This window comes from Oncorhynchus nerka, linkage group LG13 (assembly GCF_034236695.1).
Source record: "Oncorhynchus nerka isolate Pitt River linkage group LG13, Oner_Uvic_2.0, whole genome shotgun sequence".
Classification (NCBI taxonomy): domain Eukaryota; kingdom Metazoa; phylum Chordata; class Actinopteri; order Salmoniformes; family Salmonidae; genus Oncorhynchus; species Oncorhynchus nerka.
In genome coordinates this window covers 44,323,120-44,340,289 of record NC_088408.1, presented here as the reverse complement: position 1 = coordinate 44,340,289, position 17,170 = coordinate 44,323,120, and the positions used below count along the sequence as shown (strand labels likewise).

At 41.6% G+C, this 17,170-nt stretch overlaps 1 protein-coding gene across 1 annotated transcript in view; it reads left to right on the top strand.

Annotated features, from left to right (window-relative positions):
* The window catches only part of LOC115139555 (rho-associated protein kinase 2-like), an 88,254-nt gene extending 72,893 nt beyond the window's left edge, over positions 1 to 15,361 (top strand). The window contains exon 32 of the mRNA XM_029677083.2: positions 7,200 to 15,361. Coding sequence (XP_029532943.2) covers positions 7,200 to 7,212 — 13 coding nt within the window. The 3' untranslated portion in view covers positions 7,213 to 15,361. The remainder of the gene's footprint in view (positions 1 to 7,199) is intronic.
* The last annotated feature ends 1,809 nt before the right edge of the window (positions 15,362 to 17,170 follow it).

Here is a 17,170-nt window from a genome sequence, read left to right as displayed (position 1 = left end):
CTGTCCTGGTGTGGAGGACCATCTGTTTTACACTGTCCTGGTGTGGAGGACCTTCTGTTTCACACTGTCCTGGTGTGGAGGACCATCTGTTTTACACTGTCCTGGTGTGGAGGGCCTTCTAGTTCACACTGACCTGGTGTGGAGGGCCTTCTGTTTCACACTGTCCTGGTGTGGAGGACCATCTGTTTTACACTGTCCTGGTGTGGAGGACCTTCTGTTTCATACTGTCCTGGTGTGGAGGACCATCTGTTTTACACTGTCCTGGTGTGGAGGACCATCTGTTTTACACTGTCCTGGTGTGGAGGACCTTCTAGTTCACACTGTCCTGGTGTGGAGGACCATCTGTTTTACACTGTCCTGGTGTGGAGGACCTTCTAGTTCACACTGTCCTGGTGTGGAGGGCCTTCTGTTTCACACTGTCCTGGTGTGGAGGACCATCTGTTTTACACTGTCCTGGTGTGGAGGACCTTCTGTTTCACACTGTCCTGGTGTGGAGGACCTTCTGTTTCACACTGCCCTGGTGTGGAGGACCTTCTAGTTCACACCGCCCTGGTGTGGAGGACCTTCTGTTTCACACTGTCCTGGTGTGGAGGACCTTCTGTTTTACACTGTCCTGGTGTGGAGGACCTTCTGTTTCACACTGTCCTGGTGTGGAGGACCTTCTGTTTCACACTGCCCTGGTGTGGAGGACCTTCTAGTTCACACCGCCCTGGTGTGGAGGACCTTCTGTTTCACACTGTCCTGGTGTGGAGGACCTTCTGTTTTACACTGTCCTGGTGTGGAGGACCTTCTGTTTTACACTGTCCTGGTGTGGAGGACTTTCTGTTTCACACTGTCCTGGTGTGGAGGACCTTCTGTTTCACACTGTCCTGGTGTGGAGGACCTTCTGTTTTACACTGTCCTGGTGTGGAGGACTTTCTGTTTCACACTGTCCTGGTGTGGAGGACCTTCTGTTTTACACTGTGCTGGTGTGGAGGAGCTTCTGTTTTACACTGCCCTGGTGTAGTGGATCATCAGATTTACACTGCCCTGGTGTGGAGGATCGTCTGTTCTACACTGCCCTGGTGTGGAAGACCTTCTGTTTCACACTGTCCTGGTGTGGAGGACCTTCTGTTTTACACTGTCCTGGTGTGGAGGACCTTCTGTTTCACACTGTCCTGGTGTGGAGGACCTTCTGTTTTACACTGTCCTGGTGTGGAGGACCTTCTGTTTTACACTCTCCTGGTGTGGAGGACCTTCTGTTTTACACTGTCCTGGTGTGGAGGACTTTCGGTTTCACACTGTCCTGGTGTGGAGGACCATCTGTTTCACACTGTCCTGGTGTGGAGGACCTTCTGTTTCACACTGCCCTGGTGTGGAGGACCTTCTAGTTCACACTGCCCTGGTGTGGAGGACCTTGTGTTTCACACTGTCCCGGTGTGGAGGACCTTCTGTTTTACACTGTCCTGGTGTGGAGGACCTTCTGTTTTACACTGTCCTGGTGTGGAGGACTTTCTGTTTTACACTGTCCTGGTGTGGAGGACTTTCTGTTTTACACTGTCCTGGTGTGGAGGACCTTCTGTTTCACACTGTCCTGGTGTGGAGGACCACCTGTTTTACACTGTCCTGGTGTGGAGGACCACCTGTTTTACACTGTCCTGGTGTGGAGGACCACCTGTTTTACACTGCCCTGGTGTGGAGGACCACCTGTTTCACACTGTCCTGGTGTGGAGGACCACCTGTTTTACACTGCCCTGGTGTGGAGGACCACCTGTTTTACACTGCCCTTGTGTATTGCACAGTAACAGAGAGATAGTGGTCCTGACAGAGGCTGGTCCAGCCATCTGATATGATGGCCAGCTTTCGCACGTTCTTCTGCTCAGTGATCACATTGGCCTTTTCTACACCATACCAGGTCGGAATTAATGTTTCACTGAGGTATCTCCTGGAGGGAGGGGTATATTTGGGGTTGAGTGCCTTGCTCATGTCCCTACAGTAAAAAAAGAGAGTTTTCATGTGTTGAATTATCATTATAGAAATATTGTGTTGTGTATTGTGGAGTGATGGGACTAACGTACAACCCTTTTATACTACTATATCCTAAAAATGAATACAACTCAATATAGACTGACAGACTGTTCCCTAAAGCCCTTGGACTCCACTGTTGCAAAGGGGTGTAGGCCTTTCACTATGAACTTGGTCACGACTAGGTGGCACTCATTCACCCTCTCCTCAGTCATCCTCCCACTAGCTGCCAGCGTGAAGGGGCTTTGGGCTTGTCTTTGGCTTGGACCAGCGGTATTAGAGGGAGGAGTGGGTTGGTTCATTGTAGCTGCAACTTTAACAAGAAAGTTGCAGAATCTTTAAATGGGTTATTGAATTTATGAACAATCAGCTGGCTAATGATCATGAACCCATGTTCGCATAATTTAGTTAATTCCGTGTGTGGGCTCCAGGCTGCTAGCATACATACCTAAAGTAGATCGGACAACGAGAGATTAACTACGAGCTAGGCAGTCGAAAACTGCATTTCTCTGCCTGTACATGATGCACTTTCGATAGATGTTTGGACAGATTGCTCGTGTTTCTGCCCTTACAAGCAAAAGTCTTGTTGCACTTGTGGCAACGAGCACTGTCAGCATTGACTCTGGTGAAGTTTAACCAAACTTTTGAACGTTTAGTTCTCTCAGCCATGGTCACTAATTAAGAGCAGGGTGCTGTGTGTGCTGTAGCGCCAGAGACATCTCTTCTGGATTGGGAATAGCCGAAATGCATCATAGACAAATGTCTTCATATTCATGCTGGGAACTCTCCACAGTAATCACATGATGATTATACTTTTCTTTCAGACCAGAGCTATCTCGCTCAGCTCCATATCAGTTCATGAGTTAATAAGTAACTTAGCTAACTTATTTTAGGAACTAATCTGCAATCTTGGCATAATGTTCTTGGTGCTACTTAAGTTTAATATGGACAATACTTATCCCAAACTAGGTCACATAACCCTATGGGGTGGTTTCCCGGAAACAGGTTAAGCCTTGTCCTGGATTTAAACACACTTTCATTGGAGATTCTCCATTGAGTTTACTTAGTTGGCAGATATTTTCTCAGTTCTGCTTTCAGCTCAACACTATTCAGGGCTTGACATTAACTTTTTTAGCCACTGCCCCTTTAAGGCTCTCCTGGAGGAAGGTTGGCCACTCTTAGTAGCCTGTAAAACATGGCAATATTAGAATTACAACAAAATACTTTTCATGTCTTTAATAAAATAATTCCCTCCAGGGCTCGACATAAAGGGCATCCCGTCATCCAAAGGGATGATAGAAAAATAGGTATACTGTTCAAAACAGACTCTGGGACAGTTCTGGGTTGACATATCCACAATTCATACAATCACTGCACATACAAAAATCATTATATATTTTTTTAAATGGAACAAATTAGACCGATTGGCATAAATTGTTGATAAAGTTGTATTTATATTATAAGCTCAACAAAGTGTACATGGCTGTAGGCTACGCATGAATGTTCCAAAATACAGTTTGCGGAAAACACCATTTTCAAAAGCACACGGCTTGCAGGAGAAGTTTCATGAGACAGATGAAAATATCCTTTAGAAACCTCTTAAGGATCTGACCCTTTTTTCAATTTTCGCCTAAAATGACATACCCAATCTAACTGCCTGTAGCAAGGATATGCAAGTTTGTGGAAATGTGAAATTAATGTAGGAGAATGACACATTAATCTGTAAAAGATAATAACAATTTTAAAAATCGTTTTTTTCCCCCTTCATATTTGTAATGCAAGATTGTAATGCCTAATGTATTATTCCAGTTTAGGCGCAATTTAGATGTTGGTCACTAGATGGCAGCAGTGTATGTGTGAAGGTTTAGACTGGTCCAATGAACCATTGCATTTCTGTTCAAGTCTGCCCAAATGTACTTAATTGGTTTATTGTTACATTTTCAAGTTCATAACTGAACTCTCCTCAAATAATAGCATGGTATTCTTTCACTTTAATAGCTGCTGTAAATTGGACAGTGCAGTTAGATTATCAAGAATTTAAGCTTTCTGCCAATATCAGATGTGTCTATGTTCTAGGAAATGTTCTTGTTACTTACAACCTCATGCTAATCACATTAGCACACATTAGCTCAACCGTCCCGCGGGGGACACACACTGATGCTGTAGAGCTTTTAAGAAAGATGGGAGATCTAAATATGCATGAACTAGCATGGGTACTATCATGACTCGGACTATGCCTTTGGCTGCTGGACAATAAAATAACTGAAAACCAATAGAACATGAGAGAAATTCTGACTTCAATAGCATATTAAGTGTTTATAAAATAATTCCCTCAGCATTTCTGTCATCATATTTTGGCTAGGTTAGGCTACTTTGAAACAAGGTAAGACAGTCTTCATAAAATGACAATGTCCAGGTTTTAAACAATTAAATTCATGGTTAAATAGTTTCAAAATGCTGACCGCGTCCTCTCAGATTCAAGGTAGGTGCGGTGCGCAACAGGCATTGTCCTTCACTCTCTCAGATCGTGTGACCATTTGATCTGAACAAATTGTGCCTTGAGAAGGTATGTTGACAGAATCAAGCCTTTAGACATTAATGGTAATTATCCGTCATTATATCTGTCAAACATGACTGGTGTTTAGCCTATAGTTATGTAATGAAAAGTGTCATTAAAGTTTGGCTACATTTTCTGGTGCCTCCCTCATGTCAGCATCGGTTTGGACATGAGGCTGTAGACCAGTGGTCACCAAACTACGGCCCGCGGGCCGGATACGGCCCGTCAGCACATTTGGCCCGGCCCTCTGAACAATACCAGAGACGCTATCGAATTTTTTTCCTATTTGGCCTCCAGAAAAAAAATCCTAGGCCCGGCCCTGTCAAAGAGAGAACGGAATAATGGCGAAAAGGTTAGGTAAGACAAAAATTGATTCAGCATGCAGGGTATTTAACCTGCAGTGGACAAACAATTTTTTTTTTGTTCAATGCAAAGAAAAGGCTGTTTGTCTCATCTGTCAAGAGACGGTGGCGGTATTCAAAGAATACAATCTTCGCCGACACTATGAATCCCGTCACAAAGACAAGTACGATAGCTTGCAAGGCCAAATACGAGCAGACAAACTCTCAAAGCTAAAAAGTGGACTACTATCTCAGCAGAATACATTTGTACGCCAAGCTCAGCTGAACCAGGCATCCGTTCGGGCCAGCTTTCGGGTTGCTAAACTGATAGCAAGAAGCGGTAAGCCTTTCACTGACGGAGAGTTTGTTAAGAAATGTATGGATGCTGTCGCGGAGGAGGTGTGTCCCGAGAAGAAAGATGCATTTAATGCCGTAAGTCTGTCGGCGAGTACAATCACCAGACGCGTTGAAGAAATCGGGAGTAATGTATATGCCCAGCTGCAGCAGAAGACGAAAGAATTTGACTTTTTTTCATTAGCACTTTTATCTGTTAAGATTGTGCATGGCACGACAGAAAGTTAATGTTCCATGGCTTTTTTTTCTATGAAGAACCCAGAGAGAGTTATTTAGTTATTATTTATTTCCTGTTTTTTCTGTGAAGAACTCAGAGAGGGTTATTTAGTTATTATTTATTTCATTAATAGTGTTATTATTTGTTTCCTGACTTTTTTTCTGTAAAGAACCTGGAAAGGGTTATTTGGTTATGTGTGGCTTTCTGGAAAACAATAAATTTTTTAAGCTCCCCTACGATCGTCACACTTTTTCTGTTACAAACTGACACCGGCCCCCCATCAGAGAAGGGAAAAGTTATGTGGCCCTCACAGGAAAAAGTTTGGGGACCCCTGCTGTAGACAATATGACTAGGGAATTCACCATATTTCTTACACCAGTCTTTTCTTTTAAAATCGATGAAGGTGTACAGAAAGGTAGAGAATTGGGACACCGGCACCTTTGTAAAATGTATTGTCCATTTACACAGAATGGAAAATTGCCTTTGGCGCTCTTGCTTGCGTTTAAAAATGATAAAATCAGACGTAAAACATGCACATTTACATGTCAGTTCATCCGTCTCATTTAGGACTAAGTGTGAAGTGGATAAAGGATTTCTTGAGTCCATTCTTCCGTTACTGTAGTTTGACTAAAACTGGATGCCTCAGTGATGCTCCCTGTTGGACACTGCATGGACTGCACAGACCTTGTAACACTATTGCAAGTTCCTTCTGGGCTGTAGGTTGACAACTGGGCGACTCCCCCAACTGTTTCACATTGATTGTTGACTTTTAAGGACTGAAGTTGGTTATTGGAGGGTGTCGATGATGATGATGATAATGATATATTTGGCTTCTGAGGTAAGTTGGGCCAGTAACCGAAATGTTGCTGGGATCGAATCCCCGAGCTGACATGGTAAAAGTCTGTCGTTCTGCCCCTGAACAAGGCAGTTAATCCACTGTTCCCCGGTAAGCCGTCATTGTAAATAAGAATTTGTTCTTAACTGACTTGCCTAGTTAAATAAAAAAAGATATAAAAACTTAGACACAAAATGTATGCATTCACTGTACTTGTAAGACACTTTGGAGAAAAAAGTGTCTACTCATAATATGATGCATGTTTTGTGTGATTTCAATAGGGGCGTACATAATTGATTGCCATTAGTGGTTTTGTTGTTTAGAGCTTTGACCTTTCTGATGGCAGTCCCTTGTCGTGGAAATTCTACACAGGGACACTCAATGTCAATCTTAAATAAATCATTGTTTATTATCAGCACGCTGGAGAGGTTCCAACCAACTCAATGCACCAAAGTACACATGTCGATCAGGAGCTCCACCCAGGGCAGTCCCGTTAGTTCTCTTATATACATTGCATGATTTAGCTTATTGATCATTGATGTTTTGCTTCATTCATGTGACCGACCAATACTGGGTCATGCATGTGACAGACCAATACCTCACGAGGCTTCTTCTCTCTAAGCTGAGACCTTAAAACTGAGATATCTTTCTCAAAACAAGGTTCTGGTTATACTGCTAAATTGCAGATACTGATTGTGAGGATTCGTTCAATCAGTCACTTGCATGAACACAAATTGGTTATTAGAAAAGCACAAAGTTAATAATTTCCATCCCACATCCGGGCTGTTCTTGTGTGTGTTTGTGCGCGCGCACAATTATCTGAATAAATTGACTTAATCTAGCAAAATGCCATTATTCATTTGTACTTATTTTTCTCCTCTCTCTTCACAGCTTACCTCTATAATACAATGGTTAGGTGTATCCTCTCACATCATGTGGACTTTGACTGGAGCCTGGACACACAGTGGAACACACATCTACTTGCCTTGTTCACAAATGGCACCCTATGGCTCTGGTCAAAAGTTGTGCACTCTATAGGGAATAGGGTGTCATTTGAGACACACCCAAAGACTGCAAAACGCCAAGCATTTACAAATCTTTTATGGGAAGAGGGTAAAGGTTAATGTTGCATTTACAGTGCCTTCGGAAAGTACTCAGACCCTTGACTTTTTCCACATTTACGTTACAGCCTTATTCTAAAATGAATTAAATAAATTAAAAAATCCTCAGCAATTTACACACAATACCCCAGAATGATGAAGCAATAAACAGGTTTTTATACATTTCTGCAAATGTATTAAAGATAAAAAACAGAAACCTTAATTACAAAAATATGTAGACCCTTTGCAATGAGATTTGAAATTGATCTCAGGTGCATCCTGTTTCCATTAATTATCCTTGATGTTTCTACAACTTGATTGGAATCCACCTGTGGTAAATTCAATTGATTGGACATGATTTGGTAAGGCACACACCTGTCTATATAAGGTCCCACAGTTGACAGTGCATGTCCGAGTAAAATTCAAGCCGTGAGGTCAAAGGAATTGTCTGTAGATCTCTGAGACAGGATTGAGTCGAGGCATAGATCTGGGGAAGGGTACGAAAACATTTCTGCAGCATTGAAGGTCCACAAGAACGCAGTGGCCTCCCTTCTTAAATGGAAGAAGTTTGGAAGCAGCAAGACTCTTCCTAGACCTAGCAGCCCAGCCAAACTGAACAATCGGGGGAGAAGGGCCTTGGTCAGGTAGGTGAAACCGATGGACTTAATCTTCTTGGACCAAGAAACCGATGGTCACTCTGACAGAGCTCCAGAGTTCCTCTGTGGAGATGGGAGAAACTTCCAGAAGGACAACCATCTCTGCAGCACTCCACCAATTAGTCCTTCATGGTAGAGTGGCCAGATGGAAGCAACTCCTCAGTAATAAGCTCATGATAGCCTGCTAGGAGTTTGCCAAAAAACACATAAAGAACTCTCAGACCATGAGAAACAAGATTTTCTTGTCTGATGAAACCAAGATTGAACTTTTTGGCCTGAATGCCAAGCGTCATGTCTGGAGGAAACCTGGCACCATCCCTACGATGAAGCATGGTGGTGGCAGCATCATGCTGTGGGGATGTTTTTCAGCGACAGGGAATTAGAGACTAGTCAGGATCGTGGAAAAGATTAACAGATCAAAGTACAGAGATCCTTGATGAAAACCTGTTCCAGATTGCTTAGGACCTCAGACTAGGGCGAAGGTTGACCTTCCAACAGGACAATGACCCTAAGCACACAGCCAAGACAACGCAGGAGTGGTTTCGAGGCAAGTTTATGAATATCCTTGAGTGGCCCAGCCAGAGCCTGGACTTGAACACGATAGAACATCTCTGGAGAGACTTGAAAATACCTGACAGAGTTTGAGAGGATCTGCAGAGAAGAATGGGAGAAACTCCCCAAATACAGGTGTGCCAAGCTTGTAGCGTCATACACAAGATGACTCAATGCTGTAATCCCTGCCAAAGGTGCTTCAACAAAGTACTGACTAAAGGGTCTGAATTCTTATGTAAATGTGATTTATTTTTTACAAATTAGCAAACATGTCTATAACTGTTTTTGCTTTGTCATTATGGGGTATTGTGTGTTGATGAGGGGAAAAAAACTATTTTGTCAATTTTAGAATAAGGCTGTATCGTAACAAAATGTGGAAAAAGTCAAGGGGTCTGAATACTTTCCGAAAGCACTGTATGTAAGCACTGCAGTCTGACTCACATCTGTCTCAGTAAACCAAATGGTTCCACATTTTGCCTTATACAGAGTTCTGGCCCCAGATCTCTTTGTGCTGTCCATTGCTGTGTCATTATTACACCAATGGCACAAACAGATCTGTGACCAGGCTTTATACAGTATTCATGTCACAGCAAATGTCTGTTTCATGACTTCATGGAATCAAATACTTTGCAGGTCGCTCTACAACTGCCTTATTTTATAAATGATTCCTGCCATGATGAAATACATAGACATACACTGAGTGTACAAAACATTCAAGACACCTTCCTAATATTGAGTTGCGCCCCCTTTTGCCATCAGAACAGCTTCAATTCGATGAGGCATGCTCTCTACAAAGTGTCAAGCGTTCCACAGGGATGCTGTCCATGTTGACTCCAATGCTTCCAACAGTTGTGTCAAGTTGGCTGGTAGTGGATCTCTACTCTGAATAGCTTGTTTCATCTCATTCCACAGATGCTCAGTTGGATTGAGATCTGGTGACTGGGCAGGCCACTGCAGTAAGCTGAATTTGTGTATGCCTATTTTGTCCCCTTTCAGTTCTTGACACACTCAAACCGGTGCACCTAGCACCTACTACCATACCCTGTCCAAAGGCACTGAAATCGTTTGTCTTTCTCATTCACCTTCTGAATAGCACACGTCTCAATTGTCTCAATGCTCAGAAATCCTTCTTTAACCTGTCTCTTCCCTTTCATCTACATTGATTGAAGTGGATTTAACAGGTGACATCAATAAGGGCTCATAGATTTCACCTGGTCAGTCTATGTCATGGAAAGAGGTGGTCCTTATGTTTTGTACATTCAGTGTATATCTACCCGTCTTTAACATAGAAATAGAATGAATGGCCGCCAAACATTATTGCTTAATAGACCTGAATGGGGGAATCCGTTATATTCATTCTAATTCAATGTTCTTTACATGCCTGGGTGATCCTCAGAAACTATATTATTGTAGATGGTGTTGTATTAAGTATGTTTGTGAGAGTGTATTGCCACATAAAGATATGTGACAATTGTATTTCCCTGTAATGTTACAAGATGGGCTATGTATGAAGAAAAAAATGGGCGAGATTGAAATCTGGGGTCAGTCCACATTTGATATTCAGATGGGTGCATTGCTTCATTCAAATCAGTATGTGTGTTGTAGCCTGATCCCAGGTCTGTTTGTGCTGTCTTGCCAACAACAACGACAATAGGAGCAAGACCGCACAAACATCCGGGTCCAGGCTAAAGTGTTTGTCTTTATGACAAAATCAGGTAAACCATGATGTACAATATGGGAATATTATTTCGCAAGCGCCCCAATCATATAGAGTAAAGTTGTCCCTAGATGCATTTCCCCCAATAAAGGATTATGGGAGGGAGGGAAAGCTGATCCTAGATCTGTCACTAGCAGAAACTTCACCCCGGAGCTTCTCGCTCCTCAGTTCACAGGCTTCTGTAAACTATGGTGACCCTCAGACAGAACTGTATCATGTTCTGGGACCAAAATGTGTTATTAAGACAAAAGACCAGTGGATAAGACTCTGTTCGTGGTTTCACAAGTCAGGGACTCATCAGGGCAGGCAACAAAATCAAAAAACATTTTTTAAACATTTTCCAAATTAAGATGAGCGTTTCTTATTGGACAAGTACAGTTAGTCCCTCTATGTTTCAGTCCGTTTTCTGTCATTTGGTGCCTAAAGAACATGACCCAGGTGACTGACTCTCCTCTCCAAAGCTCATTCCACCTTTTTGACACCTCTTCTGTAGTGGAATGTCATGGCCAGCACAAATCCATTGAGCGATGACAAGACAGCAAACCGAGTAAGAACTGAACGAATTAAAGAACCAAGCGTTACAAACTGATCACAGTATCAGCTCATTTCCTAATGTTTATAACCGCTGAAACTTATCTTCTATGTATATTGCATAGATCAGACAAAGACATAGAGTTGGTTAGAGGATGCACTTGGTCCAAAGCATGCTTGAACAAAGGTATGAGATGAGCTCTCTAATTAATAGTCTAGCACATCTTTATGAACTAAGATCACGTTTCTACAAAGCAGGCAGTAGATACTGACCTTATGTCTGTCGTCATGATTGTATTAAACATCTTCTCTGAAACATGATTTGAGTGTGAAAACGAACCTTCCAAACAGTCAGTCATCACGTTTCCATAACTGCCAATCTCCTCATGTAGACTAGCCTAACAGCACAGCCTAACCCCACTGTATCTGCCAGCTGTTGGCTAGAGAGCACGTACCAAGACCAGAGTAGGCACATTTACTATTTAGCACAACAGTCTTTGTGACAAAATTATCAGTAGATTTGAAAATGCGATGGAAACACATTGAACTTTAGATTTACATTCGGTACATGTAAACAAAAAAGTCAATTTTATGTGCACTATGTCATCATGCACTGATTTGCATCTGCAATTTGTTGGTGGGAAAATGTGCATATATTCTTTATGCAGATTCTAGAATATTTGCATGAAAATCTGTCACCAATTGGATGGAAACCTAGCTAGTGTAATGGTTTTCCTCCTCTTCGTCTGAAGAGGAGAGGCGAGAAGGATCGGAGGACCAATATGCGGCGTGGTAAGTGTCCATGGTTGTTTATTTAAACACATAAACCGAACACTCCATACAAAAACAATAAACGTAACGTGAATAACCGAAACCAAAAACAGTACCGTGTGGTGTAAAACACAGACACAGAAACAAACAGTGAAACCCAGGCGACCTAAATATGATTCTCAATCAGAGACAACTAACGACACCTGCCTCTGATTGAGAACCATACTAGGCCGAACACAGAAAACCAACCTAGAAACACAAAACATAGAATGCCCACCAAACTCACATCCTGACCAATGCAAACAAACAAATAACACAAATACGAGGGTCAGAACGTGACAGCTAGTCATACCTCCATTACTGTAATAAATTACGAAAGGGTGAACTATCCCTTTAAAGCTGAAATCCGTAGCAGTGAAACTCCCACTTCTGTATGCGATATATTACAAAGCATAACTTAAAGCAGCAAACACATTTTTTTCCCCTCTGACATCATTGCATACGCGATGGTACATACTATGCTGTTCTATGATTTTTTTAAAAATTACCACAATACAGGATGCTCCTCTGCCCCGTTTCAAAAACAATAACAAATGTACCTGGGGCGACCAGTGTCGCTGTTTCACCTTATGCGAATCGCCGCTTTAAGTATTCAGACCCCACAATACCGAAGAACCAATGGAAGAGGCACACTGTTCTAGTGCCAGACATGTAGTCAGATTCCCTACCCTTAATCCTGAAGTGTACACCTGTTCACTCCCCCTGTGGATTTAAAAGCAGTGGAAAGGTAATACCGTGCAGTATTGAAGAGCCCACACTGCTGCTCAATCATCCTATTTTTCAACCTAATTGAGGAGAATAAGAACAATCCCCCCCAAAAGAAATTATACTGTCACAAAGCTAATTAAAAAGCAGCATTCCCCAAGAGAGGGTGGCTTTCACTTCAGCAGTGAAGAATTCATGAACTTCTTCTTTGACGAAAAGATTGATCATTAGAAAGCTAATTACGGACTCCTCTTTGTATCTGCTTATTTCTCCAAAGCTCAGTTGTCCTGAGTCTGCACAGAACTGCCAGGACCTAGGATCAATTTGAGACACTCAAGTTTTTTAACCGTGTCTCTCGACACATTCATGAAAATAGTCATGGTCTCTAAAACTTCAAGCTGCATACTGGACCCTAGTCCAACTAAACTACTGAAATAGCTCATTCCTGTGCTTGGCCCTCCTATGTTCAACATATTAAATATCTCCCTATCCTCAGGATGTGTACCAAACTCACTAAAAGTGACAGTAATAAAGCCTCTCTTGAAAAAGGTCAAACCTTGACCCGGGAAAAATAAAATAATAATATTTGACTATATCGCATCTCCCATTCCTCTCAAACATTTTAGAAAAATCTGCTGCACAGCAACTCACTGCCTTCCTGAAGACAAATAATGTATACAAAATACTATAGCACATCATTGCACTGAGACTGCACTCGTGAAGGTGGTAAATTACATTTGAATAGCGTCAGACCAAGGCTCTGCATCTGTCCTCCTGCTCACAGACCTTAGCACTGCTTTTGACACCATCAATCCCTATATTCTTTTGGAGAGATTCGAATCCCTAATTGGTCTACACGTACAAGTTCTTGCTTGGTTTAGATTTTATCTGTCTGAAAGATATCAGTTTGTCTCTGTGGATGATTATCCACTGACAAATCAATTGGAAGTTTCGGTGTTCCTCGAGGTTCTGTTTTAGAACCACTATTGTTTTCACTATATATTCTACCTCTTGGTGATGTCTTTCGGAAACATAATGTCAACTTTCACTGCTATGCGGACAACACACTGCTGTACATTTCGATAAAACATGGTGAAGCCTGTGTTTCAGACATAAGGAAAAGGATGTTGTCAAATGTTTTACTTTATTTATTACTTTGGTTTTTTCTCCCCAATTTCATGGTATCCAATTGGTAGTAGTTACAGTCTTGTCTCATCGCTGCAACTCCCACACGGACTCAGGAGAGGCAAAGGTCAAGAGCCATGCGTCCTCCGAAACACAACCCAACCAAGCCGCACTGCACATCCAGCCCGGAAGCCAGCCGCACCAATGTGTCGGAGGAAACACCATACACCTGGTGACCTGGTCAGCGTGCACTGTGCCCAGCCCACCACAGGAGTCACTAGTACACGATGAGACAAGGATATCCCTGCCTGCCATCATACATTAATTACTAATTACAGTATGTCATACAAGAACCAATATGACGGCTGGTTACACAAAGAAAGGGGGTTGGGTTTGAATGAAAACGCGGGAAGACTGAGGAACAAAAGGATTGGGTCTCTATCGGACCTTATGAAGCCATGCTATCGTAAATACAGAATATTATGCATTCTAAATAACCACCCATTTGGAAATGGAAAATGCAAAAAATATTTACTCTGAGCTGCACTTCGATAGATTTGTCGTAGATGGAAGGCTGGGTTGCCCAGCAGAGATCTCCCTTGTCCTTAGAATAATATGTCTTGTGGTAGAACAGGTACATTGTAGTACCGTCGTCGTGTGGTAGAACGGATACGTTGTAGTACCCTGTCTTTCTGAAGAGATTGTCCGTCCTTTCCTAGCCCACGTTTACAGCTCCTGCTGCTAACTCGATGTCTAGGATGTATCACTTCTTTAGTGAATAAGAGTTCAAAGTTCATACCAGGTTGCCATACTATAAACTCATGCTATATTCTGGCTGGTATAGTCGAAATTCATCCTTCCAGTGTGTCGATCGTCACCTCCACGTTGAAATTCGCCCTTCTAAATGAATGGACATCAGTCCTCACGTCACCGGGAACACAATGTTAATTTCGTTAGGTTGTAGTCATTCAACCATTCGCAACCAGAGCTCACGCTGAGGTTGGCTTAGTTCTGTAGTTGATATTATCCCTTCTAAACGTATGAACAGCAGTCCTCATGTCATCGGGAACACAAGGTTGACTTTCGTCAATGGGCTTTTCTAGTGGTGGAGAGAAGGGCGTGTTTCATAATTCACAACCAATGTCTGTTCACTTGGGCGGGACCACTGAGTGAGCATAGTTCACTTGTGAAAACAATTCTCTAATTTAGAAGCTAAAATTACATTTAATCTTTTCACAAATAGTTTCATATTTAAACATTTAAATTGCACAACAATTCCATGTGAATCTGATAACTAGGATGTGTAGACTTTCCAAGATACAGTTTGTCATCCTATCATCAGTAATAATGTCTCAGACGACAACTGACGTGACTTCATATTCTTTAAGTTCCAACAGATATTTTCAACTGGTTGGATTACCGAAATATGGTTCCCTTTCCCAACCTTTTGATGTTACCAGACTCTCTCTATGTTAATAACAAAGGGCTTTCTAAGAGTCCAATCTGTAGAGTAGAGAAAGAAAAGGGGGAAAGGTATTTATGGGGGTCATAAACCTCACCAACAGGGCAACATCATGACAGCAGGACAGGAACATTTTACACAGCAGTGTATGGCCTCCGTTCGATCAATAGTGGTTCAGAGACAACTTTTTAATAGATGCCTGTGATCAAATATTGCAGATTCCTAATGATGAGAAATTGGCTAAAATTTGACACAGGAAAAAGTATTTTGGGTTTAAGAATCTAGGTAAAATGCCAGGGGAATGGATTCTAAAGAGGTAACATTAAAATGATCTGACCAAACACTCTGGTAACTCAGAAAACCTTGGGGGGGGGGTAATCTCATGGGACATTTTATTATGAAATAGATTTTTTTTAAATTGTTGTCTTATTCTGAAATGGATTTCTAGAATGAATGAAAGGGTGGAGGGGTCACGAGGATTAGCATAGGGGTTACCAAACTTAAAATTGACTTTAAAAAAATGTTTAGTTCATGGGATTTATTTTGTGGGGGGTCATTTTAATTTTGTTTTAAATTGGGTATGGAGAAGGATGGAAATGTTTGAAATGTTCTAATGTGTTTCTGAAGAACAGGGAAAGAAAAGGGGGAGGAAATATTTAAAGGTGTCGAATGCCATGTATCCTGACTTTCTTTTGAGGCCTGATCAATCTCACTAGAAATGTTCGAAACAGGTGGGATTTAATTTGAAAATGAATGAGAAACACTAGTTTCTATTCTTTTTTTTACCATTACTTTATGAGATACTGTTATTTCCTTTTGGAGTTAAAGAGTTGTAATTCTAAGTTGATTGATTATTCGAATTTGTTTATGTTATGTTTTAATCACAGTGTGAATCATGTGTTCAAAGGGGAAATTACAAGTTCCCTGGGGTCCTTGTAATTGGGTAAATATACAAATGTATGTTGTTCAGTCTGCATATAGAAGGAAAAATATATGTTAATAAGGGATGACAGTTACTCCAAATGGAGTGTGATATGTGAATTTCTTATTTAATTTTTTGTTTTTGTTTCGATACAAATTTCACCGGATTCAGACTGCTGGTGTGATTCTCCAATGGGTTAACTCCCTGATCTGGTAACTCTTCCGAAAGGTCGCCAGTAAAATAAGGGAGTATGAACTCATTTTGAAAATGGTTTCAACAGTAACAGAATGTTGTTATGCTCTTTGACATTTTTTGTAGAGATAATGTTATTAAGAAAATTGGGAATGAAATAATTTGTCATACAGTCAATGCTTGTCTGGATTTCCTGAAACAGAAATGTATTGAACTAAACTGTTCTTCTGATCTGTCCTCTTTTAAGGTTACCATGGAAGGTGACATCAGACTGTGTCTTAATGCATGGGATGAATATTTATTTTATTTCACCTTTATAGTCGAGCATCTTTTCGTGACAAAATATCTTGTTTAAAACGGGAACGTTTTTTATCCAAAAATTAAAAGAGCGCCCCCCAGGTAGGCCAGTTGAGAACAAGTATCATTTACAACTGCAACCTGGCCAAGATAGAGCAAACCAGTGCGACACAAACAACAACACAGAGTTACACATGGAATAAACAAACATAGAGTTAATAACACAATAGAAAATTCTATATACAGTGTGTGCAAATGTAGTAAGATTAGGGAGGTAAGGCAATAAATAGACCATAGCGGCGAAATAATACAAATTTAGCAATTAAACACTGGAGTGACAGTATATACAGTGTGTGCAAATGAGGTAGGAAAAGGGAGGTAAGGCAATAAATAGGCCATGGTGGTGACGTAATTACAATATAGCAATTAAACACGAGTGATAGATGTGCAGAAGATGAATGTGCAAGTAGAGATACTGGGGTGCAAAGGAGCAAAAAAATAAATAACAATATGGGGATGAGGTAGTTGGATGGGCTATTTACAGATGGGCTATGTACAGTTGCAATGATCTGTGAGCTGCTCTGACAGCTGATGCTTAAAGTTAGTGAGGGAGATATGAGTCTCCAGCTTCAGTGATTTTTTTCAATTCGTTCCAGTCATTGGCAGCAGAGAACTGGAAGGAAAGGCGGCCAAAGTAGGAATTGGCTTTGGGGATGACCAGTGAAATATACCTGCTGGAGTGTGTGCTACGGGTGGGTGCTGCTATGGTGAC